Source organism: Camellia sinensis, chromosome 12 (genome assembly GCF_055761805.1).
Source record: "Camellia sinensis isolate YWXY chromosome 12, ASM5576180v1, whole genome shotgun sequence".
Lineage (NCBI taxonomy): Eukaryota > Viridiplantae > Streptophyta > Magnoliopsida > Ericales > Theaceae > Camellia > Camellia sinensis.
Window position 1 is genome coordinate 81,854,016 of NC_138972.1, and position 26,415 is coordinate 81,880,430.

General features: G+C 38.8%; 2 protein-coding genes across 6 annotated transcripts; one reads left to right on the plus strand and one right to left on the minus strand.

The window, feature by feature from the left end:
- The first annotated feature begins 287 nt into the window (after positions 1-287).
- CP33 (chloroplast RNA-binding protein 33) lies at positions 288-5,323 on the plus strand. Its single transcript, XM_028263646.2, has 4 exons — positions 288-966; positions 1,056-1,157; positions 3,959-4,267; positions 4,711-5,323. Exons 1-4 carry the CDS (start codon positions 547-549, stop codon positions 4,837-4,839), a joined length of 960 nt encoding a protein of 319 aa, XP_028119447.2. The 5' UTR covers positions 288-546; the 3' UTR covers positions 4,840-5,323.
- Positions 5,324-6,031: 708 nt separating this feature from the next.
- Positions 6,032-18,482, minus strand: LOC114316942 (TatD related DNase). 5 transcript variants are annotated; one of them, XM_082899059.1, is made up of 11 exons: positions 18,229-18,482; positions 18,027-18,127; positions 11,848-11,905; positions 11,677-11,720; positions 11,480-11,560; positions 10,541-10,611; positions 10,281-10,391; positions 9,212-9,294; positions 8,843-9,059; positions 6,540-6,623; positions 6,032-6,314 (listed from the first exon to the last, which is right to left on the minus strand). In XM_082899059.1, the coding sequence occupies exons 2-11, from the start codon at positions 18,120-18,122 to the stop codon at positions 6,245-6,247; spliced, it is 915 nt and encodes a 304-aa protein (XP_082755185.1). In that variant the 5' UTR covers positions 18,123-18,127; positions 18,229-18,482; the 3' UTR covers positions 6,032-6,244. The 5 variants fall into 5 exon arrangements, with proteins under 5 accessions (XP_082755185.1, XP_082755187.1, XP_082755188.1 ...); XM_082899061.1 differs by having other exon boundaries at positions 11,677-11,737; positions 18,229-18,380; XM_082899062.1 differs by lacking the exon at positions 18,229-18,482 and having other exon boundaries at positions 11,677-11,737; positions 11,848-11,918.
- Between the last annotated feature and the right edge of the window lie 7,933 nt (positions 18,483-26,415).

Below are 26,415 nucleotides of genomic sequence, written 5' to 3' on the forward strand. Positions count from 1 at the left end.
GTTTAAAATATAGAGATGGAGCTATGATTAGAATTAATTGAAGCGTTCAAAGGAATATAACATAATTTAAATTTAAAAATGAGGTGGACAAAGAAATGAAATTTTCAACAATATTTGTTTTTCCTATAAAGATAGCGTTAGTATGCTAGTAATTAGATTATAACGCAGACTAACATCTCCCTATAGACTTGAATTTGAAATCTCATATTAACAAGTGTCTTCTCCATGACCAGTTACACTACAACACAAGACTATTTTTTATGCGTATTTCCAGCTCCCCTGTTTGCAATTATTTTTCAAACTTTTCATTTCTTCTTGCAATTTTGAAAAAAAAATAATAATAAATCTCTAATTTTTTACTTATTAAAAAGTGGTTAAAAAAGAAAATTCGGCACTATAACTACTATGAAGGATTGTTGAATGCTCCCTTCCCTTCTACAAGGACAAGCCTTATCTCTTATCGGATCAATTTCCAGTTCTCTCTCTCTCTCTCTCTCTCTCTCTCTCTCTCTCTAGTAGAAGTAGGAGTCTAGCTTCCTCTTCCCCATGAGTGTCTCCATGGCTGCTACTTCTTCTTCAACTTCAATCCCTTTATGCAACAAACTCCCCCATCTTCCCTCTGACTACTACTCCTCTCTCACTTCAATCCCCACTACCCACTTCACCCCCAAACCAAAACCCATTAAACCCTTCAAACTCAAACCCCATTACACCCCTCCTTTCTCTCTCCTCTCTCGCTCCCTTCTCTTCCGAGCTCCGGCCGCCTTCGACAACCTCGGCGAGCAGAGCACAGAACTATCAGAAACAGAAACAGAATCCGAGACAGAACAAGAAGAAGATGATGAGCAAACTGAGACACAATCAGCTGAAGCTGCTAGGCTCTATGTGGGTAATTTGCCTTATGCTATGACTTCTTCCGAATTGGCTCAAGTGTTTGGCGAGGCAGGTCGTGTGGCTTCTGTGGAGGTTTGTGCTTTGAATTGAGCTTTGGGTCTGGAATTTGTGGTGATTTTAATTCTGGATCTTTTAATTCAATTTGGTTGTTGTTGTTGCAGATTGTTTATGATAGAGTCACAGATAGGAGTCGAGGGTTTGCGTTTGTGACAATGGGTAGTGTTGAAGAAGCAAAACAAGCAATTGTGATGTTTGATGGATCAGTAAGTTCCCATTTTTATTCACATTTTCTTGTATTATTGATTCACATACTTGAATGCCTGCCAGTTGTTTGCTGAAATTACTAAACGAACCAAACTACTCGAGCTTGATTCCTGTTTGGCTCGTCAAAATCTCATTCGATATCGACTCGTTAAGTATGCAATTTTAACACAATTTTAACCTCCTTAGGTTTTCAAGCCAAGCTTGAACAACCTACTACCCTGCTCAATAAGCTTATATGCACTATAAAAAAAACCAAACTACTCGAGCTCAACTCGTGTTTGGCTCATTAAAAGTTTGTTCAAGCTTGAAGGTAATTTTAAATTTGTTAAGGAAGCAAACCAAGCTTGGACAACCTATTACTCGGCTTGACTCACTTATTTTAAGCCCTAGTGAAATGATGAAATAAAGAAAGGCAGATGAATGAGAGCCTGATATGGGAACTGATTATGCAGTGTTTGGGAGCCCTTTTGAACAAATTTCGACAGCTAAAATTCCTGTAATCCATTAGCATGAGTTGGTATATACCAGTATAAATCTTTGAAAATAGAACAGCGAATTGTAAATTGGGGATTGTAGATAATTAGCTCAAATGATTACTGAAAAAGAAGAAGATGAATTTGACAGCCAGGACACTTGATTAATCTGAAGTTCTGTAACATAAATTTTAACTGTAGAGTAAAATGCAGCAGATTGAACCCTAAGGGCTCCCTAATTCTTACATCCTTCCATAAAATTATGAGATTTCACTAATATCCAACTAAATCTGGATAATGTAATGTTTTAATTAGCACCATAACTTTATTTCATCAAGAAAGATTTGGCATGCATGATTGATTTCTGGTGGTAAGTAAATCTGCAGGCTTTGCAAGGCCTTAATACTAAGCAAGCATTATCATTGAGGAGCTCTTGAACATAACTAAAAGACTGTCTAGGCGGAAAGTGTGTGAATTAATTTACGTTCACTGCACAGGGGTGGCCATGGCCCGATGGTCCACCCAACCTGCCCAAACCAGCCTGACATTTTTAGGGCTTAGAAAAATATTTAACTCATAGGCTCTGTTATCAGAATCTTACGATTCGCGATTCGATTCACGATTCGATTTGTAATTTTTGCAAAATCGATACGAATCTATGGGTGAATTTATTTTGAAAGTGAATCTCTAGTGAATCACACGATTCATGATTCGATTCACTTTTGACGATTCATGCAATTATTGGAACTATCGAGTCCGACATATTTTTTACTTTTTCTTTCTCTATCTTTTTATTGAAAATGACATAATACAACTTTTAATAGCGTTTAGTACCAAAATATCCAATATATGTACATGATTTGTTATTATTTTAGTGATCATGGAGTTTTTAATAGGATCCAATCAGATTCAGTCAGACCCAACATGCTTTTAACCTTTATTCTTATTTTTTTCTCTTTAAATAATCATAATATATCTTCTAAAGATGTTTAAGAAAGTAACTTACTATGAATTATTTATTGTTATTTTATTAAATTAAATATAGTTGCATATTACATGGGGAAGGTCAGATATATATTTTAAAATGTTTTAGACTTTAAAAATAAAGGATCCTAAATAATACTTTCTTATTATTTGGTCATTGTTTTTTGGAATAAGTATGTATGCTTATTGTCCAAATATTAATATCATTGTCAAATTATTGTTACTTTCAAAATTGAGAGTTTGTCTTTGTTTACCGTCTTTCAAGAATCGTTGATAAGAAATATCTATAAAAGGAAAAAGGTAAGATGATGAACTTACATAAGAACCTTCGTTAATTTCTTACCTATAAATCACATGATTATCATTCAAAACAACATTTTCATTGATTTAAGTCTAAATATTTCATATTCATAAGATATATTTAACATCCAAACGTGTAGATATATTTTTCCAACTAATTTAGAAAAAGTGACCAAATCTTTATGATTCGCGATTTGGTATGAGGCCATTTCGATTCACTATTTGAATCCCGATTTGACAACTATGCTCATAGGGACGGGCCTGGCCCTGGCTGTACTGAGATTTTGAGCCCATTTAATTTTCAGGTGGGGCTTGAGATAAGGAGTTTTAGCCTGACCTACCCATTTATAAAATCTGAATTTTAATTTTATATTATTTAGTTACAAAATAAAATAGAAAAATAAGAAAAGATAAGAAAGGTATAGTCATATATATAGTTATTTATAGGATTAGATTAGAACATTTGTTAAAAGACCATATTTATTTTACAATTAAATTTTGTTAATGTGTTCAAATAATTGTTAAAAGGGTCTAAATAATTTAGTAGTCCTTCAAAACAAATAAATAAATAATAACCATATTTATTGGTTTCAAGCAGTACAATGAGTTTCATGCTATATTAATGGATTGCAACCATGCCAAATTCTAGTTATATCAAACTTTTAATCCAGAAGATATATGCATTCAAATTTCAAACCATATTGAGTATGGTTGCAACATCATTCACCAGTATCATTCCTCCAATAAAGAGACTTAAGCTTGATTCTCCTTAAACTACCTATCAAAAACATTGTTCTACACACTGAAGTTTTAACTTAAACTTACAATAATGAAACTTCTATCTTTTTTTTTTTAAATGTTACAAAATTAGTCCTCATCATTAGGGTTGGTTAGAAAATTGACTTGAAGCTACTTTTACTTCTATAAGTGACACTAGTCTGAAACGATGACTTTATTTTATCATCTCTAGTATGGCCTTAAATCCTTGCAGCTAACTGCATTTATGTTCTTTTTGTGATTGGTAATGGTGGCAATGGTTACAGCTAGTTGGAGGCCGAACTGTGAAGGTAAACTTCCCAGAAGTGCCAAGAGGAGGCGAAAGGGAAGTGATGGGACCTAGGATACGAAGCAGCTACCAAAGCTTTGTAGACACCCCACACAAGATCTATGCAGGAAACCTCAGCTGGAATCTCAGTTCCCAGGGGCTTAAAGAAGCTTTTGCAGGTCACCCAGGTCTATTAAGTGCCAAGGTCATCTATGACAGGGACACCGGAAGATCTCGAGGTTTTGGATTTATCACTTTTTCATCTGCTGAGGAGGTGGAATCTGCCCTCAGTGCTATGAATGGAGTGGTAAGAATGTCTTGGAAATAGTAATCAATGCTCCGTTTGTATCAGCAAAAAACTTTTTTCCACAGAACATTGTATACGGTAAAGTTTTTCCTAGAAAATGTTTTTCAGATAAAACGTTTCCTATGATTGGTTGTCTTTGAAACTTATGTACTAATAGTTGTATTAGTGGCGGTGGTGACGGTGATGGTAGCGTCAATGGAGTGGAGGTTGTGGTGGTGGTGGTGGCGGTGTTAAAATGGTGCCATTAGTAGGACTTTTGTCCAGGAAATATTTTCTGTCCAAATAAGCTTTTTTCCGTTGAACATTGTTTTCTATTGTACCAAATGTCAGAAAATGCGAAAAATATTTTCTAGAAAATGTTTTATTTCCAAACAAACGGAGCATAAACACATTTGTAAGTTTCTAGTGATAGTTTTGTTGATAATATGTAAATATTTAATTAGGAGGTGGAAGGCCGGCCATTGCGGTTGAATCTGGCCGAGGAAAGAGCTCCTACTTCTCCACCAGCAGACTCCAGAAATTCAGAGGACAATTTTGGCAGCAGGGAAATGCTTTCTAGCCTGGGCAACTAACAAGGAAAGGAGAAAGACGGATTAGGTGTTTCAGATGATAATAGAGAGTTGCGAAGATGCAAACTAAATTGGTGTTCCACGACGTTCAGCTTCCACTACTTTTAACTCTTTCATTATCGTTGTTCATCCGCAGGATTCTAATTGGTATATGGAGAGCGAGCACAAATGATGTCTAACCAATGACATTATTAATTGGAGCTTCTTACTTCGATTTACAAGTTTCAGATGTAATTATTCTGGGCTATATGAAAATTGATTGTAATTGCAATTTGTTGATGTGTTCTCAATTTCAAAATGTTCAAAACTTCAGATGAGGACTTGTATCATTATTGAGAAAAGTATTCTGAAGTATTAGGATATCTAGACTTTGTTGGTATTGCAACGTAAGTTAATATCTGCATTCTGAAAATGTAGAAAGAATGGTCAATGAACTTGAAATTTATATCTTACCAAATAAAAGATTTTCATATTTTATTTTGTTTTAGCTTGTCTTTCTGGTTTGGGGGAAAAAGAAGAGTGTGCTTCTGTACACATATGGGCACACGTGTGTGTTTCACCCACACACACAGCTTACATATGGCCTATAAACAATTTGTACATCCAATTTGTTCTAAAAACAACAGTTGTCTTAGGTAATAGTTTTCTTAGGTAATAGCTAGGACCGGAAGATGGATCAAGCTACTTGAACTTGACTTGTGTTTAACTTTTTAAAGTTTGTTTAGTTTTCAAATAAAATTTGAATAACTTATTATTCGGATTAATAATTTTTTTTTTTTTTTGGAGTGTCGGTTTTAAGCAAGATTTAACTGCAGCAACTGCAATTTGACAGCATGTTCTGGAGACAAATTATACCTAAAACTCCCAAATGAAACATTCTTTGAAATTTTCAATTTCATTTCATCAAATAAAACCAGCCAAAAAAAAGGTTAATACTTTGTTGCATCTTCCATGCAACTTTGATTGGCAGTACGGCAAACATAAAGCAGCATAAATATGCTGCCCCTTTCCCAAGCTATAACCTCCAATGTACCCAATATATATATATATATATATATACTCATCCAGGTATGAACAAATAAACGATGCCCCGAGTAAAATGAAAAGCTAGTATCTAGTATTTACAGGTCATTTAATTAGCACGATATGCATATAAATTACATAACCATTTTCCTCAAAAATGCACTCCCAACAATTTTGAATTTTCAAAACTGGCTTAAGTTTCATATCCAATAGAAGCAATTTACCACACAAGTACATCTAATTCTTGTACATTTTCCACCCAAAAAATTCAATTTCAACACTATCACTTTTAGAAGAAAAAATAAATAAAAGTCATTTCTTCCTCAGTAGAAACGAGAGAAGGAAATAAGGCCATAGATGAAAAGGGCGTGTGACATGAATGCTTTCACTCGGTACCATGGCTTCCAGAAAGAAGAGCATCTGCTGCAGAATCCAAGTCATGAGGGAAGAAAACCCTGCATCACAATGTATCATCCAGAAAATAATATCAAACTAAGATTATATTCTAATGTTCTTGATTTTCTTTTTAATATATTTCTTAGAGACAAGAATCATAAATCACCCAAATAAAAGTAACAAAAATCAAGTTGTAAGCCATTTTAACACCTATTGATTACTTCTTTTAAAAGCTGAATTAGTCAAATGAATACAAAAGAACTTGAAACAACGCAATGAAGTACCTGCAGGTGTTGTGATACAAGATCCTGCTCAGCTGATCAATGTCAGCGATACCTTTACAGCCAGCAACCACCTCAAGAACTTGCCTGGAGACGATGGTTGTATCATTTAATTAAATAAATAAACGTACCGGCTATCAAACTCCAGAATGCCAATTTTTAACCCGAACTACCTTCCATTCAGGGGGGATGAAATCTCAAGATGAAAATCATATGCAAAAACGTTAAACGTGAATGTCTTCATTTAACTAATAGCATCACAAGGATGAACTAGTGGATTCAGAAATTGTGGATACAATAAGGTCATATAAACAATAATAGTCATATATAATCATTTTCAACAAACAAGGTTTGCATTGCAACAGATCCCAAGACTTATATAAATGTAGTATTTCCAAATTGAAAAATATAATAAAATCCTTTAGCAAGCTCATCAACGGAAATTAATGTCAAAATAAAATAATAGAAATGCGAATCAAGTTTGTGTCAGCAGAAAAGCAGAATTGACAGGGACCAAAAACAATAACCAACAAATGCAAGCTTTTCCACAACCATAAAGTAAAAATATAGAAAGAACAATGCTATTTCCAAGTATCTACTTCAGAAAGGTAGAACATCTACCAGTGTTGACAACTTTTTTATTAGTATCTACAGTTGATATTAGATAATTCTTGATTAGCAAAGAAACCCTCCTACAATCAAGCATCAATTTGTTATTATTCCATGACAAGTTCTAGAATTAGAAATTTTGTCACTATTACTGGGGAAGGAAAACCAAAAAGGAAACTCTGCCTGTATCGTGTCGACAAAGTTGGGTTTAAGGGATAGAAGTGTGAATTGTTATTGCAGAAAAAACATGACAACAAATAAGATAAATCTTGGTTTGCTGAGGCCTTCTAAGAATTTATAGCCAACAATAAATCTTTTCACTCCCCATTAATTGACTGCAAAGTCAGCACGGAATTCTTCAATACTCATTTCAAATTGTCAACACAAGTTCTGCTCGCATAAAGGTTTAGATACTATATAACTCAAAATCAAGAAATAAAAATATATATCTATGTATATATCAATATTGAGAAACAAACAGAATGCTTATTGCCATTTAAATTTAGAATATATATACTAGTGTATGCCTGTGTAAATAAAATAAGTGAGCAAAAAGGAAAAAAATAAAATAAAGAAATAGGGAGGGAAATAAAAAGGGGGGAAAATAAAAAAATAAAAAGGAAAGAGGAAGGAAGGTGGGCAGGAGAGAGAGAGAGAGAGAGAGAGAGAGAATGCATGAGTGATGGGGAAAAGAAGGTGGGTGAGTGGGAATTAAAGAAATCTTGACCCTAGGATGAATTTGGGAATTAATTTCAACCCTTGAAACAAAATGTATCTCTTAGACATTTTGAAACATTTTCAAAAACCCTCCTGATTTATTATATAGATATATAATAACAAGATAAACAACAAACAGAAGGCTTCTTAAACTCTATCTGAAAATAACTCTCCACAAAGTGAATCCAGTTCTCATGTTTTTTTTCCAAACACAAAATGTTTGCTTAGTTTAGAAGAGTAAAGAGTGAAGAGCTTTATATGATTTTAAAACAAATAGTAAGATTAGTTTATAAAACTAGATCAAAACATAACCTGCATGACATACACAAATGTAAGATAAAGCAGATGTTGAATTTAAAAAAATCCACATTATGAGAGCTCAATCAACATTTACAGACAGATGTGGCTGAAAGTATGGTTATCAGAATCCCAATCTGGATCTAAGTATCTTACGATTCTACGACCTTAGTTGGGCCAAACGATCCGGATTAGATTAGGATTTTAAATTTAGTAGGATCTTAAAGCAATTATGATCCTAGTCATAAAATTATGTAAAATCGCATACGATCCCGATTCTACTACGATCTCCCAATCCTACCAATGTTCTTTTGTTATTATTTATTTCTTATATATATGTGTGTATATATATATGTGTGTGTGTATATCTATATAAAAAAATTTACTATAAACTCATTTTTCAAATGTCTCTAATTAATGTTAACATAGAATACACATTATATCAAATTTACTAATTTTCTTTAATCTTTTTAAAATTATGTAGCAAAGATTATCATTATCGATAATTTTTTTATCCTATTTTGCATTAAAGTAGGATCTCACCATCCTCAATCTAATTCTACGATCCGATCCATGAGTCCCGAACGATCCTACCTGGGATTCCAATTTTAACAACCTTGGCTGAAAGGGAAGATGAGAAAAGAACAAGTATGATGTAGCTCTATAAAAACATTTTTACTCACCGAACTAAACAAGGTTCATTGCGACCTTTAACAATGGACTCCTGATCATACTTTTCTTTCTTCTTAGAAGGCCATGATGATTTAACAAAATTAACACCGGCATGAGTGTTCTTGATTTCACAATATGGAGAATCTGTCTCAATCATCATTCTCTCAAAAGGAATGCCCTTTACAACGTCAAGGTTTTCAGCAGTCTTCAGAGAGCAACCATTCACACCTATTTATTACCAAAGAAAAGAAAATAATAATAATAAATTATCAAGATTCATTGGATACCTCAAAATAAAAGGAATAGAGCAGTATAAAGCTACAAGACAGTAATTGGGAACAGCTCAAAATCAAGGTTATGACAAACAGGAGTGCACCCACCTATGTAAAGATTACTGAATGAGAGAAGCTTGTTGCGATCTTCTGCAGAACCAGTGAATGAATGGGCAACCCCAGCACTGAACCTGTCAGACAACAATAAAAAATTGCCCAAGTTGCTCCACATCAACATGGAACAAATTCATCATGCAAAACAGCTGAACGGAAAATTCTGAGTGTCATTGCTGAGCCTTCCTTCAAAAACAAATTTACTGGAAGGAAAACAATAGTAGGGGAGAAATGGAATCATAAAACCTGGTTTATGCAATTATTAAGAGTTGACTATTTGTGCATTGGTTCTCTTACATTACTACTACAAAACATTGTTATTTATTACTTTTTGTTTATAGGTCAACAAAATTTTCAGAAAAGAACTTTAAATCTTCAAATAGAACCCATTTCTATTTCCCCCTATTTGGCTTTATGTTTTCGCTAATATCTTTTCCTAACTTTGTCTTTTGTACCATCTTTCACTACATGGTATTAGAGTAAGTGATCACTCGAATTGATCCAAGCAAATTCCCAATATGCTAATTTCGCAGGATAGTGTTTAGGATTCCCTTTGTGTGTGTGTGTGTACAATCATGAAGTGAAATTCAGAATTAGTTGTGGATGTCAGTAAACTTCTGCCTAGCATGTGTAACAGTCTTTTTGTGACATATAAGGTTCACTTTGCACAACTTATCACTTAAGTGAGCTTTCTCCAGAAACAGTAGTATCGTCTTTTCTAAATTTTCTGTGCCCCCTTTTCTAGGGGCCGAGGAAATTACAACGAGAAAAACTTCAGGGCTTTTAGCCTTCTTGAAGGAATGATGATTCCTCCCAAATGTTAGGCTAGTCTTCTATCTCATATGAATTTGGTCTAAATTAGTTTTTCTTGCTGTGAAATGTAAGCCCAAACTCCTGAGTGAGATAAATTTAAGGTGATGAACCCCAGAAGAACCACATAATCAGAGTGAGTCGCCTGGCATGCATCCTTATATCAGAACAAAGTGATGTTCACTGATTACAAGATTTTTAATTATTTGGCAAATGCAGAGAGTTTTCAATTTATGGGGCCCAGAAATGTCACCTGTCCTTGTTACGCTCAACAATGTCACAGAAATCTTTAGTTGCTGCTCTCATGTGCAGAAACATTGGCAGCTTCATGAGATATGCTAATTCAAACTGCTTCTCAAAATACCTTGTTTAAAAACATGAATTTAAAATGGAAATGCACAATCATTCAAATGAAATAAAGTAGCAAATAAAAAGAATAAAGAAGAAATATGCCTAAGATCTTCAAAAAAGACATCCCCGGAAAGGGAAAAGATTTCTCAAGCAATTACATACTTCTTTTGAACATCAGGTGAGCAAAAGTGAAGCCTGTCGTAATCCAATCCACATTCACCAATTGCAACAACCTTGCATAAATTATTAGAGCACAACACTAACAAAAAATCAAAGAAAGAAATCATATAATGAAGCCATGAAATGCAATTGTTTTACACCTTTAACATAGTACCAAAATATAGTAGCATTATTTACAAATCCACATGTCATATGAACTTCAGAGTTCATTCAACAACATGGGTTGTAGGACAAGAAGATGTAATAAGAAAATATCATTCAAGAAATGCGAGTACAGTGCTGATGTCTGATGTTAACTCCCAAAGCTGAAAAGTGTATGATAACACCATTTAATCCTTAACAAAAAAATGACATTTGGGTTTCATTCATGCGCAAGTGTTTGATAATAAGAACAAAAGCTATTTCACATAACATCCAAGTAAATATTTACTTTAGAAGCCATTTGATCATAGAAACTCATATGTCAAAAATGTGTTTGTGGTAGCATCTACTATACTAGAAATATCAATGAACCCAATTATTGCAATTGCTTAGAAATTTTCCACGTAAAACAGGAATCCAAAATGCATTAACATAAATAAGGCAGTAATAGAAAATACAAAAGTGCTTAAAGTATAAAAACGTGTCAAAGTGGATTCTCCCACGCAAACACTACTACACATATATCAAAATTCTAGAAATATTGGAAGCCATAATATTCCCAAATAATTTGAATCTATAATTATAGCAAGCAAAAGAAAAAATTTGAAAACATTCACATCACCCAAAACATTTTTTGTTTATTTAATTCGACCATCACAAAGAAGATACGTAAGTTTACAGTAACCATTCAAAGCAGCAAAATTTTAACAAATTTTATTATAAAGGGTCCAGATTTGAAATGTTGTTTGTTTTACCATTGTGATGACAATTCAGCATTACCTTTCCTTTCTCTACTCCCATTTTAGCCAGCGACAAAAGTTCCTGAAAATGCTTTTCTGGATCCCCACTCTCATCAAATTCCTAAATAAATAGCACCCACAATTACAAATATAACAGCTACACTTTCATTTATACACGTAATAGTACAATACATTTACAAGTTAGCAAATATAGATTTTCAAGTAACAAAAACGCACTTTGCATCTTGTTGGGTGCACACCAACGGTACAGAAAAGCCTTGCTGCCATGAATAAGAAACTGCCATGATTAGCCAACCCAATGATCAGAGAAAAGAAACCCAATTAGCTAAGAATAAAGAGTGGTAAGGATATGAAACCCAGTTTGGAAAAAGGGAATTCTGGACAGACCATCTGTTTCTGCAATAGCAAGAGCTTCCTTTGATTCCTCAAGTGACCCGCCAGTGACCTGCAACATAAACCTAGACTGAATTACAGTGCTTGAGTCTGTGACACAATCTATCTCAGACGAACCAAATGGTGAATTAATCCAACCCAAAGATTACCAATTTTCCGATTATTTCACATTTTTTGTGGCAAAATAAAATGAGGAAAATGAAAAGAAATCAAAATTACCATGATCACACAAAGCCTGTTAGTTTAATCAGGTCATGAATAATTATGGGTTGATTACATTTTTAGTCCCCACACAATGCTATTTGTGTTATTTTGGTCCCTAAAATTTAAATTGTGTCAATTTGATCTCTAATATAAAAAGTGTTTCAATTTAGTAGCCCAATCTAACTCCGTCACTACATGCCGTTAAAGTCAGAGATAAATGTAAAAACTCACTTAAAATCTTGCACTTTCAGACCTGTGCGAACTAGTTTCCGCAATAGAGTAAGATGGGACTTCGTAGACAAACCTTGGTGCACCGATGGGTGAAGGCCTACACAAGGAACAAATGGTTAGGCTGCCCGACCGGGGATTGGTTGGAAACCCCTCCGACAGTCGAATCAATACCGGAGTTTGGCAGAGGAAAGGTAAAGAAGACGAGTGTGTATAGAGTGTCCAGAGATCGATCCCTTGTAAAGGGAAGTCAGGTTACCTTTATAGGGAAGGCTTAACTTGCTCATCAAGTTTCTCTCTCTACCACCTAGCACTCATTGGTTATGCTAGGTTGCTCCTCATTGGAGGAGAGCACAGACTCTGTTGAGCGGTTCCATCATCTGTGGGCACCACGCGCCTTTTACTCATATGGCGTTGGTTGATCTGTTAGAGCTCAAGTGTCTTGGAGTAGAATCTTGGAGCCCAAGTTATGGACTAACGCACTTCGGAGTGGGTATGGGTGCTAGGGCTAGGCCCATGGCCTTTCCCACTTCGGAGTGGGGAATGAGCCAAGACTGAACCCTTAGCTCGGCCCCTCTTAGAGTGGAAGAGGGGGCCCAGTTCGGAGTAGGGACCTTTGTTTTAGCCTAGCTAGGTTCCATACAAATAGGCTTGAATAATTGTGCCCCCTTCATTTGCCCCTGGCTTGCACTGAAATTTATTGAGTGGAAGCCATTATTGTATCTCGGCCAATTTGTTCAAAACTCCGACCTTCATGCTTTTGAATGATTCTCGACCTTACAATTTTTTTTTTTTTTTTTTTTTTGGATAAACATCTCGGCCCACTCTGGATAAACATCTCAGCCCACTCACAGCTTTTGATTAGGCTTAGCTTGGCTGCCACTTTTTGACTTGTAAATTCAATGTTGCTAATTCAAATGTTTGATTTTGCATAGGGAAGTTAGATGGGTCCTAAAATCCACCAAATTCCTCACTTCTTCATTTGCTCGGCCCTATATAACATGGTCTTCAATTTATAAACAATTACCATGAGTGCTTGCTGGGCCCACAGTTGGGTTTTCAACTCATTTGAAACATGTGCCTGTTCGGCTCACTTAAAGAAGTTATCTGTATCAATTTACTAGGTGTGACGCTTGGGCCGTTGCTTGGTCAGCCGAACCAAACAATTTGAAAATTGGTGGAGCTCGGTCTAACACAAAGTAGCTCGGCTCTGATTTCACTGGACTATTTTCTGCCAAAAAAAATACGTGGCTACCTACCTGGGCTAGCCCTTGTACTAGTTGCTTTTACACTTTCTCTTTCTAAAACTTCAAATTTTGTTGACCCAGCAGCTAATCTTCTTCTCTCAATCATTTGATTTTCAGCAACTCCCTTCACCAACTCCATTTCTACTGGAGCAAGGTTTGAAGACCCATCTTTTCTGACGTTGTTGTCAGCCGGTGTGGCTAATTGTCGTTGGCTTCTCACTATTTACAACAAGCTTGGCTCGTTGTTGTTGCCACTGTCGGGTGAGTTTTTATTGATCGTAAACTCCATTTTTACTGGTTTGGCCCTCTGCCTCTTGTTTCCGACGACTGAGGTCATACCTGTTCCCATGCTTCAATGCCCACTATGTGGCTGATGGATCATCGTTCTAGTTTCACCCTTTAGCTCCAGTGATATTCCGATCAAATTGTGACTTCCAACATATTTTCCTTTGTCACTGCTATCTTTATTTGAAACCAACGGCTGGTTTGATTTGATACCAAAGCTATTGTTGCCTTTTGCGTCGTCATTTTGCTGAAATTGGTACAGTAAGTTCTTTGATTTTGGTCTTTGCTTCAAGAAAGTTGCTTGTGGTGCATGTAATTCCATGAACTCATACATACCCTTTTTAATCCTTGTTGTCTGCCATTGCACAAATTTTTGACATTTATTGGAGGCCCTCTTTACTTTTGGCAAATTCCCACTTTTTCCTTCTATGCTCTGTTTTGAATTTGGATTTTGGTAACTCTGTTTACAAGGTTGATATTTGCCATTACTCCTGTGTACCGATGCAATTTCCATTTTCTCGTTTTTCTGTTAAAATTCCTGTCAGGTTTGGCTTCACACCAATGCTTGTTTGACACCCTGATTCTAGTGTTGTAAGTCCCTAATCCCATGTCTCTCCTTTAGGCTTTTGCTATGGTTGATTGTCACTTTTGTGGGTCATCTGATGATTTCTGGCCTCTGTTGGGTATTGCATATTTGACATATGAGCTGTCCACCATTTAGTGCCATAAACCCAAAGACTTGAGGCAAACCACAGGTAAATTTAGGAGTTTAGTCAACACTCCATCCAAACTAGCCCTTTTTCCGTGAGAAGTACCATATTCCTGAAGACGTTATACTGGTGTTAGGAGGGTTAAACACACTTCGGTCACTGACCGACGATACTATGCCTTTTCCTGTAGGAGCCATCGTAGAAGGGGGAGTTCGGTTCCCCTTGGACCCTTTGTGGCTCAAGTTCTTTCATTACTTCAAACTCCACCCCATGGAGATATCCATGAATACTTTTAGGATTATAGGTGGCTTCGTAGCCCTTAACAAATTGTTTGGCCTTAACTTAGGAGTATGGGACATACTCCATTGTTACAACTTCTCCCACCACCCGAGTGGCACCTTCTACCTTAGAGTTCTATCCGATGTACCCCAAATGATCTTAGACCTTCCTGATGCCGATAAGCATTCGAAAGACTTCATGTTTTATCTTAGTCTTTCGAATGCTTATCGGCATTAGGAAGGTCTAAGATCATTTAGGGTACATCGGACCGAACTCTAAGGTAGAAGGTGCCACTCGGGTGGTGGGAGAAGTTGTAACAATGGAATATGTCCCATACTCCTAAGTTAAAGCCAAGCAATTCGTTAAGGGTTACGAAACGACCTATAATCCTAAAAGTATTCATGGATATCTCCATGGGGTGGAGTTTGAAGTAAAGAAAGAACTTGAGCCACAAAGGGTCCAAGGGGAACCGAACTCCCCCTTCTACGATGGCTCCTACAGGAAAAGGCACAGTATCGTTAGTCGGTGACCGAAGTGTGTTTAACCCTCCTAACACCAGTGTAACATCTTCAGGAATATGGTACTTCTCATGGAAAAAGGGCTAGTTTGGATGGAGTATTGACTAATCTACTAAATTTACTCATGGTTTGCCTCAAGTCTTTGGGTTTATGGCACTAAATGGTGGACAACTCATATGCCAGATATGCAATACCCAACAGAGGCCAGAAATCATCGGATGACCCACAAAAGTGACAATCAACCATAGCAAAAGCCTAAAGGAGAGACATGGGATGAGGGACTTACAACGCTAGAATCAGGGCGTCAAACAAGCACCGGTGTGAAGCCAAACCTACCAAGAATTTTAACAAAAAAACGACAAAATGGAAATTGCATCAGTACAACAAGAGTAATGGCAAATATCAACCTAGCAAACAGAGTTACCAAAATCCAAATTCAGAACAGAGCATAGAAGGAAAAGGTGGGAATTTACCAAAAGTAAAAAGAGCCTCCAATAAATGTCAAAAATTTGAGCAATGACAGACAACAAGGATTAAAAAGGACAAGTATGAGTTCATGGAATTACATGCACCACAAGCAACTTTATTGAATCAAAGACCAAAATCAATAATAAAGTTCAAAGAACTCACAGTACCAATTTCAGCAAAATGACGACGAAAAAGGTAACAATAACTTTGGCATCAAATCAAACCAGCCGTTGGTTTCAAATAAAGATAGCAGTGAAAAAGGAAAATATGTTGAAAGTCATAATTCAATCGGAACATCACCGGAGCTAAAGGGTGAAATTAGAATGATGACCCATCAGTCACACAGTGGGCATTGAAGCATTGGGAACGGGTATAACCTCAATTGTCGGAAACAAAAGGCAGACGGCAAATCGATAAAAATGGAGCTTATGATCGCTAAAAACTCACGCGGCAGCGGCAGCGGCAGCGGCAACGGCAACGGCAACGAGCCAAGCTTGCTGTAAACAGTGAGAAGCCAATGACAATTAGCCACATTGGTTGACAGCAACGTCGGAAAATATGGGTCTTCAAACCTTGCTTCGATACAAATGGAGTTGTTGGAGGGAGAAACTGAAAATCAAATGACTGAGAGAAGAAGAAGAGCTGATGGGTCAACAAAATTTGAAGTTTTAGAAATAGAAAGTGTAAAAGCAACTAGTACAAGGGCTAACCCAGGTAGGCCACGTATTTTTTTTTGGTAGAAAATAGTACAGTGAAATCAGAGTCGAGCTACTTTGTGTTAGACCGAGCTCCACCAATTTTTAAATTTTTGGTTTCGTCGACCAAGCAACGGTGCAAGCGTCACACCCAGTAAATTGATACAAACAGCTTCTTTAAGTGAGCCGAACAAGCACATGTTTCAAATGAGTTGAAAACCCAACTGTAGGCCTAGCAAACACTCATGGTTATTGTTTATAAATTGAAGGCCATGTATACAGGGCCGAGCAAATGAAGAAGTGACGAATTTGGTGGATTTTGGGACCCACCTAACTTGCCTATACAAAATCAAACATTTGAATTAGCAAACATTGCACTTACAAGTCAAAAACCAGCAGCCAAGCTAAGCCTAATCAAAAGCTGTGAGTAGACCGAGATGTTCATCCAAAAAAAATATAAAAAATTTAAGGCCGAGAACCGTTCAAAAGCATGAAGGTCGGAGTACACTTTGAACAAATTAGCCGAGATACAATAATGGCTTCCACTCAATAAATTTCAGCACAAACTAGGGGGCAAATGAAGGGGGCACAATTATTCAAGCCTATTTGTATGGAACCTACCTAGGCTAAAACAAAGGTCTCCACTCCGAAGTGGGCCCCATCTCCCACTCTAAGATGGGCCGAGCTAAGGGTTCAGTCTTGGCTCATTCCCCACTTTGAAGTGGGGAAGGCCATGGGCTTAGCCCTAGCACCCATCCCCACTTCGAAGTGGGTTAGTCCATAACTTGGGCTCCAAGACTCCTACTCCATGACACTTGAGCTTTACCCGATCAACCAACACCATGTAAGTAAAAGGCGCGTGGTGCCCACAGATGATGGAACCGCTCAATTGAGTATGTGCTCTCCTCCAATGAGGAGCGACCTAGCATAACAAATAAGTGCCAGGTGGCAAAGAGAGAAACTTGATGAGCAAGTTAAGCCTTCTCTATAAAAGGTAACCTGACCTCCCTTTACAAGGGATCAATCTTTGGACACTATACACACTCGTCTTCTCTACCTTTCCTCTACCAAACACCAGTACTGACTCAACCGTCGGAGGGGTTTCCGACCAACCCCCGGTCGGTCAGCCTAACCATTTGTTCCTTGTGCAGGCCTTCACCCATCGGTGCACCACGAAGTCCCATCTTACTCTATTGGGGAAACCAATCCGCACAAGACCCCAAAATACATGATATGTGACTTTAACATGGAGACTCACTGGCAAATTAAACTTTTAGTCTGAAACATATGTAATCTGTGTCATTTTATTCTCCAAAATAACACATTTACCACTAATTTTAATGGCAAGTTTCAAATTTTTAGATTCTTCTTTTTCCTATATTTTCTCTCAGCAACCCAAACCCTTGAGATGAAAATAATTTAACTGGACAAGTAATTTCTGATTAAACCACAATCTTACAAAACATAAAATTAGAAAAACGAGGAATTGTGAGCTACCTAAAGCTATACAATAAAAAAAGGAAATCAAAGAAGACTTACGATGATTCGGTCAACACCAGCACTCCAAGCCCTAGTCAAAACTGCTGCAATATCAGGTATGTGGCATTGCTTGCCATTGTAGATACCTCTGAACATGTTATCTGCATTTGGGGGTTTGATTTTGCAAAATCAACAAACAATTCATCAAAACATGAGTGTGGAAACCATTAGGGTAAGAAAGGGGTTTGTTGAATTGACCAACCTGTGAAGTTCACAGCTATGTCTGCTCCAGAGAGAGAGAGAGAGAGAGAAGTTTGTTAATCATGTTTGGTTTGGTGATTAATAATACAAGTGTTGAAAATGACAAAAATTGAAAACCCTAAATTGACTTGCCTATCATTCGAATTGTCGCCATGATCGATCGAGCTTCCAGCGAGCTAGATAGAGAAGCAGGCAGAGTAGCAGATGACTGTGTCTGTTCTGTGCGGGTTAGTGCAGTTTTGTTGGACATGTTTTAAAGGGTACGTTACACTTTGGCCCTTTATATTTTTGCCCTTTTATATTTACTTTCTTATTTTTATTTTTGAAGTTTGTGTTTTTTTCATTTTACTCTTCCACGTTTCAAATTTTTTCAATTGACTCCTAAAATTAATTTTTATTAAAAATTAGATAGAAATGACACATTGCCGACAACATTTTTTTGTTTAATTTTGAACAGAAATTAATTTTAAAAGTAAATTGAAAAAAACTTGAAACATACAGTGTCAAGTGAGAAAAAATACACTTTAAGGGTTAAAGTGAAAAAAATACCAAACATAAGGGACAAAGTATAATTTATCCAAAATTGTTTATCTACTAAATTTTATTTAAAATTTGAATTGCCCATTTTAGTTTTGAAAATTATATTTCACCTTTTTAAATTTTTAATTGCATAACAAATTATTTATTTTATTAATAAATTATCAAATTAATTAATAATTCATATAATTTTATTATTGTATTAAAGAGTATTTATAAATTTTAGTTTTTGTTAATTCTATTAAATAAAAAAACTAATACAAGAGTATTTGTAATTTTCAAGACTATAAGTAAGGATGTAAAAAAAATCAAAAAACCGACCAAATCAATTGAACTGGACCAAACTGGCTATATTTGGTCTGTTTTTTAATAAGAATTGGTTTATGCAGTTTTTAAATTTATTTTTTTTCGATTTTCGATTCGGTATCAATTCAAGCAACTTGTGCACTGAACTAAATAAAAATTGACCGCTTACAAAAAAAAAAGTTAAAAATTACTAAGGTTTCAAGAGTGATGAGTTAAGATTATATATAATAAGACTTTATAAATTTAGGTTATAAAGATGATAAGGTTAATAATTTAGGAATTGAAAAGTATTTATTAAATGGATGGATTGGATATGTTTTAAATGGTGAACAAATAACTAATTTAATATTTTTGTATAGATTAGTGATTATATTTAAAAGTGATTCGAGTTTGAAAGGTTCTAAATTGATTAAACCACACCGAACCCAACAGTTTCAATCGGTTCAGCCTGGTGCTGTTTGATAAAAGAAGTTGTCTGTATTGGTGTTCAAAATAATAAAATCGACATTATCGATTTGGTGAATTTTTTTACGTAAATATCGACCGTACCGAACCGATTACATCTCTAATTGTAAGAAATAATTTATATTTTAAACAAATTTCAAAAAGTATATTTGTAATTTACCATAAATGTGTTACAATGTTGGCTTTTGACATCGGTGGGCCCACAAAAAGTTTTGGCCCACCACTTAGAGCTCAATTCATAATTCAAGTACTAAAGTCCAACACCCTTGAGAACCCAGTGTTGAACTAGGAACCAATGGCATCTAAATACGTGTCAAGCAAGGAACCAGCCATGTAAGCAGACAAAGATCCTGCAGAGTTATTGCACCACACATCAGCCATTAATGAGGCTCTCATAGCATTAAATGCGATAACCCATTCACGTCGGAACAGGTAACCTCACCGTAAACAATGCAAGCTAGAGTATAGACTTTCAGCCAACACGACAGGTCAGAGTAGATAAGGAAATGATGGACAAAGGGTATAAGGAGGTTTCCAAAACACATCAAAAGTTAAGTTCTCCATTCTTCTCTCTCTCTCACTCTCTCTCTCTAGACAGTAAATCTCTCATTTTCTAACTTGATCGTCGGAGGGTCCGCTGACGGACTCCCATTCCCTGTTGGACCTTTTTGCAGACACCACCAGCGAGCTCCGAGACCGGTGAAAGGTGTTGGAAGCGTGGGTCAACCCGACTCGCCCCTCAAGGGATCAGCAGTATCATCAGTTGGCGCCGTCTGTGGAAACACCACTCCAGGTAACAATTATGCTCATTGTTGCCGCAGACTCGTTCCAGATAATTTCTCCTCACCTGCCATCGAGGTGGATGGTTACAACGAGATCCATGGTTTTTCAACACAATGTTGTCAACCCTCAAGCCGACCTTACCAACCCAAACAACCCATCTCAACACTTCACATAGTTCACCAACAGCATCAACGGCTTGCCCGAGCAAAACCAGGCCTTGATCAACACTTTACTCCAGCGAAACCTCCCCATACCTCCTCTACCACCACAAGATATTCCTCCCAATCGAGAACGGACCCCGAGCCATCCTTTCCAACAAGCCCACCTCTCCAACTTAGAGGGTCTGCAAGCTCCACTTCAAGACATGAACCCACCACCTCGGGGTTTATATCCATCAATTCAAGCACCTACTCCTGAAGGAGAGGCTAGTAGTGTTCAGCCCCCACTGCACTCTAGAGGAGATAATGTTCCTATTTGGGATGAGGAACTCTGAGCCATGAAACTCCAGCTTCAAGGAGTCATGTAGAACATACAGAATAAACCCTCCACAACAGCCAACTCTTATTTTGTCGCCTCCATCAGGGACAAAACCCTACCCCCCAAGTTCAAAATGCCCTCAATCGACTCCTTCGACGGCACAACGGATCCAGTTGACCATTTGGAGAACTATAGGACCCTCATGATCCTTCATGCTTTTCCTGACGAGATCATGTGTCGACCTTTCCCTATAACGCTTAAGAGGTCGGCTCGATTATGGTTTAGTCAACTACTGCCGAACTTTGTCTCTACTTTCTAACATCTAAGTAATTCCTTCCTAAGCCATTTCATTGGTGCTCAGCGCTAGCAGCGCCCAGCAACTCAACTCCTTAATATCCGACAGACGGAAGGGGAGTCACTACGTAGCTTTGTCACCCGTTTCAACACCAAGGCCTTATAGGTGGCAGAAAATGACGACAAGGTCATCCTCACAGCCTTCATGGTCGGTTTATGACCATCCGATTTCATTTTCTCCCTTTCTAAAAACCCTCCAACCACCATGGCCACCCTCATTTCCAAAGCCCAAAAATATATGAATGCTGAAGACTCTTTGGCAGCCCGCCAAGATACTACACCTAAAAATCCAACCCTTAAGGAGAAAAAAAAGGAATCTGAAACCAGATCCTCCCAATATACACAGCAAACCCCTCAATATACTGACCGACTCGCTCAAGCCGACCGACTGGCCCCTACCCGACCGCCCGGTTGATTCGATCGATACACCCCCCTCAATTCCCCCATGGAACAAGTCTTGAACTAGATCCAACGAGATTATAACCTGAAATGGCCCTAACCATCACGGTCTCCCTCCAACTGACGAGATCAATCCAAGTACTGCCATTTCTATCAGGACCACGACCATAACATTGAGGAATGTGTTAACCTTAAAGACTAGGTAGAGCATTTGATACAACAAGGGCGCCTCAGTCGGTTCATAGCAGCTTGTCCCCAGCAACAACCAAGGACTAACCTGCCAAAAGACCACCGCTGACATACCCCCCGATAACCCACACAACCTAAACGAGACAATGATTGGTCCTCACCACAACCCCGGGCACAAGGCAATCCTGCCTCCCCGGTTGGAAAGATCAGAGTCATCGCTGGCGGGCTCGCATGCGGAGGGCCATCTCGTTCAGCCTAGCGAGCCGAACTCAAAAAAATCAGACAAGGCTGGGACAAAAAAGTCACGGCATTGGATCGTCCCTTCAAACACCTAAAGCAATGGTTTGAACCCATCACCTTTACAAAGGCCGACTGTACAGGGATTCGTTACCCCCACAACGACCCCCTCGTCATCTCCGCTCTCCTATCTAATTACAAAGTCAGACGGGTGCTTGTTGACAACGGAATCTCTTCAGACATCATCTTCCTGAACGCCTATCGCTAACTCAAGGTCGGAGAAGAAAAGTTGTCCCCTCTCCAAACCCTGCTAGTCGACTTCACTGGCGATCAGGTGACCTCTATAGGCTCCATTGATCTTCCTATCACTATCGGAGAATATCCACAGCAGACACCAAGCTACTCACTTTCCTCGTCTTCGACTGTCCTTCTGCTTATAACATAATCCTCGGATGCACGGCTCTCAACACTTTCCAAGCTGTTACCTCCACATACTATCTAGCCATGAAATTTCCGACCAACCTTGGGGTCAGCACCGTGAAGGGCGAGCAGACGATGGCCAGAGAATGCTACGTCGCCTCACTAAAAGAGGTCAAGATGAAGGAGGCTATGATCATTGAAGGTCTCGACGTCAGAGACGAGGAAGAGTTAGTTAGAAAGAAACCAGTAAAGGAACTAGTCAAAGTGCCCATCGATCATACCAATCCAGCCAAAACAGCTAGGATTAGCAGCAAACTATCCTCTCAGGCCAAGGTCGATCTTACAGCTCTCTTAGCCGAGCACAACGATGTCTTTGCCTGGACTCACTCAGAGATGCTAGGTATCGATCCCTCTGTCATCACTCATCACCTTAGTAATGAGCTCTACTTCTAACCTTTTCAACAGAGGCAGCATATTTTTCACCCGGAACACAATATCCTCATCGCCTTTGAGGTGGACAAACTAATGAAGGCGCAATTCATCAAAAACGTGGACTACCCCAAGTGGTTGTCCAACGTAGTCTTGGTCCGCAAAAATAATGGTAAATGGCTACTATACGTTGACTATTCCGACCTCAATCGGGCTTGCCTCAACGATAGTTATCCCCTCCCCCGGATAGATCTGCTAGTCGACGCAACTGCCGAGCATCAGATGCTTAGCTTCATGGATGCCTTCTCCGGCTGCAATCAAATCCTGATGCACCCGGCCGACCAGGAACACACCTCCTTCATCACTGACAAAGGAACTTATCACTATCGTGTTATGCCATTCGGCTTGAACAATGCCGGAGCAACTTACCAACGCCTAGTTAATGCCATCTTTCAACACCAGATAGGTCGGAACATGAAAGTCTACGTCGATGACATGCTAGTTAAGAGTACACTCTCCTCCGATCACTTGGCAGACCTGCGAGAGACCTTCGAAACCTTACGCAAATATTAGATGAAACTGAATCCGAAGAAGTGTGCCTCCGGCATAGGATCTGGGAAGTCCTTGGGTTTTATGGTTAGCCAACGGGGCATTGAAGCTAACCCCGAAAAGATTAAGGCCCTGATAGAAATGCAATCTCCCAGAACAGTCAAGGAGGTTCAACGGCTCACGGGTAGAGTTGTCGCCCTCAACCGCTTTATTTCCCGGGCAACCAACAAGTGTTTTCCATTTTTTAAAGTCCTCCGACAAGTGTTCGAATGGAGCACCGAATCCGAGGAGGCTTTTCAATAACTGAAGCAGTGCATGGCCAATCCTCTCCTCTTCTCTCAAGCACTACCAGACGAAAGCCTCTTCCTCTACTTAGCTGTGTCAAACACTGCGGTCAGTGCTGCCCTCATCAAGGAAAACGACTCAGTACAACGTCTAGTTTACTACATTAGCCGCGCTCTTAAGGGGGCAGAACAGAACTACCCTCTGCTAGAAAAGATGGCCCTCGCCTTGGTCATAGCCTCCAGACGCCTTCGACCTTATTTCTAAGCTCACTCCATAGTGGTTCTCACTGACCAGCCTCTTAAAAAGGTCATGCAACAACTAGAATCGTCAGACAGACTTATGCAATGGTTTGTCGAGCTAAGTCAATTTGAAATCTCTTACCAACCTCGAACAGTGATCAAAGGTCAGACTGTCACCGATTTTATCTTGAAATTTACCAATCTCACTCTGAACGTGCCCTTCCACAAGCACATTTCACCACTATGTAGAAGACCCTCACGCCTAGACCCTTAGTGTTAATGGTTCATCCTGCAAAGAGGGTAGTGGTGCCGGTCAAATCCTCACCACCCCAGAGGGTGAGTACTTCAAGTGTGCCCTTGGTTTCCTATTCAACACAAGTAATAATGAGGCCAAATATGAGGCCTTGATAGCAGGTCTTCGACTAGCCAGAGACATTGATATAAGCCATATCCAAGTATTCAGTGATTCGCAATTGATTGTTGGACAGATTACTGGGGAGTTCGACTCAAAGGAAAAGACGATGCGAGCATACAGGGACATTGCCCTTCTTCTTGTCTGCCTCTTCAATACTTCCCAGATCAGACACATCCCTAGGTCAGAAAACTCCAAAGCAGACGAAATGGCTCAATTAGCCTCGGCCAACCAGTCAGACTTCAGCCATGGCATCCACATTGAATACCTGACCCATCTGGCTACTTCGTCAAACCCACAGGAGGTTCACTTCCTCCAGAACGAACCTATCCCATGGGCTCAAGACATCCTTCCATTTTTTACATGAAGGGAGTTACCAGATGATAAGCAGTAGGCCGCCAAAGTCAGAGCCCGGTCGTCTAATTACATCATCATCAGCGGCCTACTGTACAAAAGAGGATTCTCACGCCCATACCTCAGGTGTCTTAGTCCTACTCAAACGACCTATGTGATGAGAGAAGTCCACAAAGGCATTTGTGGTAATCATTCGGGTGCAAGATCTCTGGTCCATAAAATCCTCCACACTGGCTACTTCTGCCCTACTCTCAATCAAGATGCCACCGAATTTGTGCTTAAGTGTGATAAATGCTAGCGTTTTGCCAATATCCCCCATGCTCCACCAATAGAACTGATTATACTCAACAGTCTCTAACCCCTCGCTAAGTAGGGCATCAACTTAGTCTGTCCTTTGCTCACTGGTAGGGGCCAAACCAAGTTCGTTGTGGTTACCATTGACTACTTCACCAAATGGGTGGAAGCAAACCCCCTTGCTACAATCACTGAGCGAAACACCACCAGGTTCATTTGGCAGTCTATCGTGTGCTGATTTGGAATCCCCCAAGTCATCGTTTCAAACAATGGTAAACAATTCGAAAATGCCAAGTTCAGGAAATTCTGCGAAGAGCTTAACATTAGACCATGTTTCTCTTCTCCAGGCCATTCCCAAGCTAATGGGCAAGTTGAAGTCACCAATCGCTCCCTTCTGAAGATCATCAAGACTAAGTTGGAAGCCGCTAAAGGACTCTAGGCTGAGGAATTACCGAACGTACTCTGGGCTTATCAGACGACCGCTCGAACCCTTACTGGGGAGACCCCCTTTCGCCTAACATACGGTGCCGAGGCAATCATCCCAGTGGAAATCGGCCTGCCGACCCCTCGGGTATTACACCCGAATCCAGAACTAAACGAAGGGTTGTGTCGGGCTGACCTAGACTAATTGAAGAGCTCTGAGAGGCAACTGCTATCAGACGGGCATCATATCAGCAGAAAATGAGAACACATTATAACCACAAAGTCTTACCTCGAGAGTTTACAGTGGGAGACCTAGTCTTACGCGAAGCAACCCTTGTTACTAAAAATCCGACCGAGGGCAAGCTAGCAGCCAAATTGGAAGGACCTTATGTTGTCAAGAGTAGACCCCGCCCAGGTACTTACCGTCTCCAAGATATGGAAGGCAGAGACCTCCCCCATCCATGGAATGTCGAGCACTTGAAGCGTTATTTCCAGTAAAATGGCGTCTCCTGTTTTTGTATCATTCAATTGTTGTATGTTCTCTTTTGCCAATCTGCGCATTTGTTCATTTTTGTCCTTTTTCCGTACACAATGTAAATTTGTAATCGACAGACTGTGCCTTAATGACAACAATTTCACATCTTCATTATCTGTGTTGTGTTTCAATGACAAGTTTTAGACTAAGCCTCAGCCCGACTGAGCCCTTCAAGCCTCGGCCAGACTGAGCATGAAGAGCTCATCCAGTCTGAGTTAACCAAAGCTTAGCCTAACTGAGCTCTCCAAGTCTTAGCTAGACTGAGCATGAAGAGCTCAGCCAAACTGAGTTAACCAAAGCTTCGACGAGACTAAGCCCTCTAAGTCTCAGTCAGACTGAATATGAAGAGCTTAACCAGACTGAGTTAACCAAAGCCTCAGCCCGACTGAGCCCTCCAAGTCCTAACCAGACTAAGCATGAAGAGCTCAACCAGACTGAGTTAACCAAAGCCTCAGCCCGACTGATCCCTCAAAGTTTCAACCAGACTGAGCATGAAGAGCT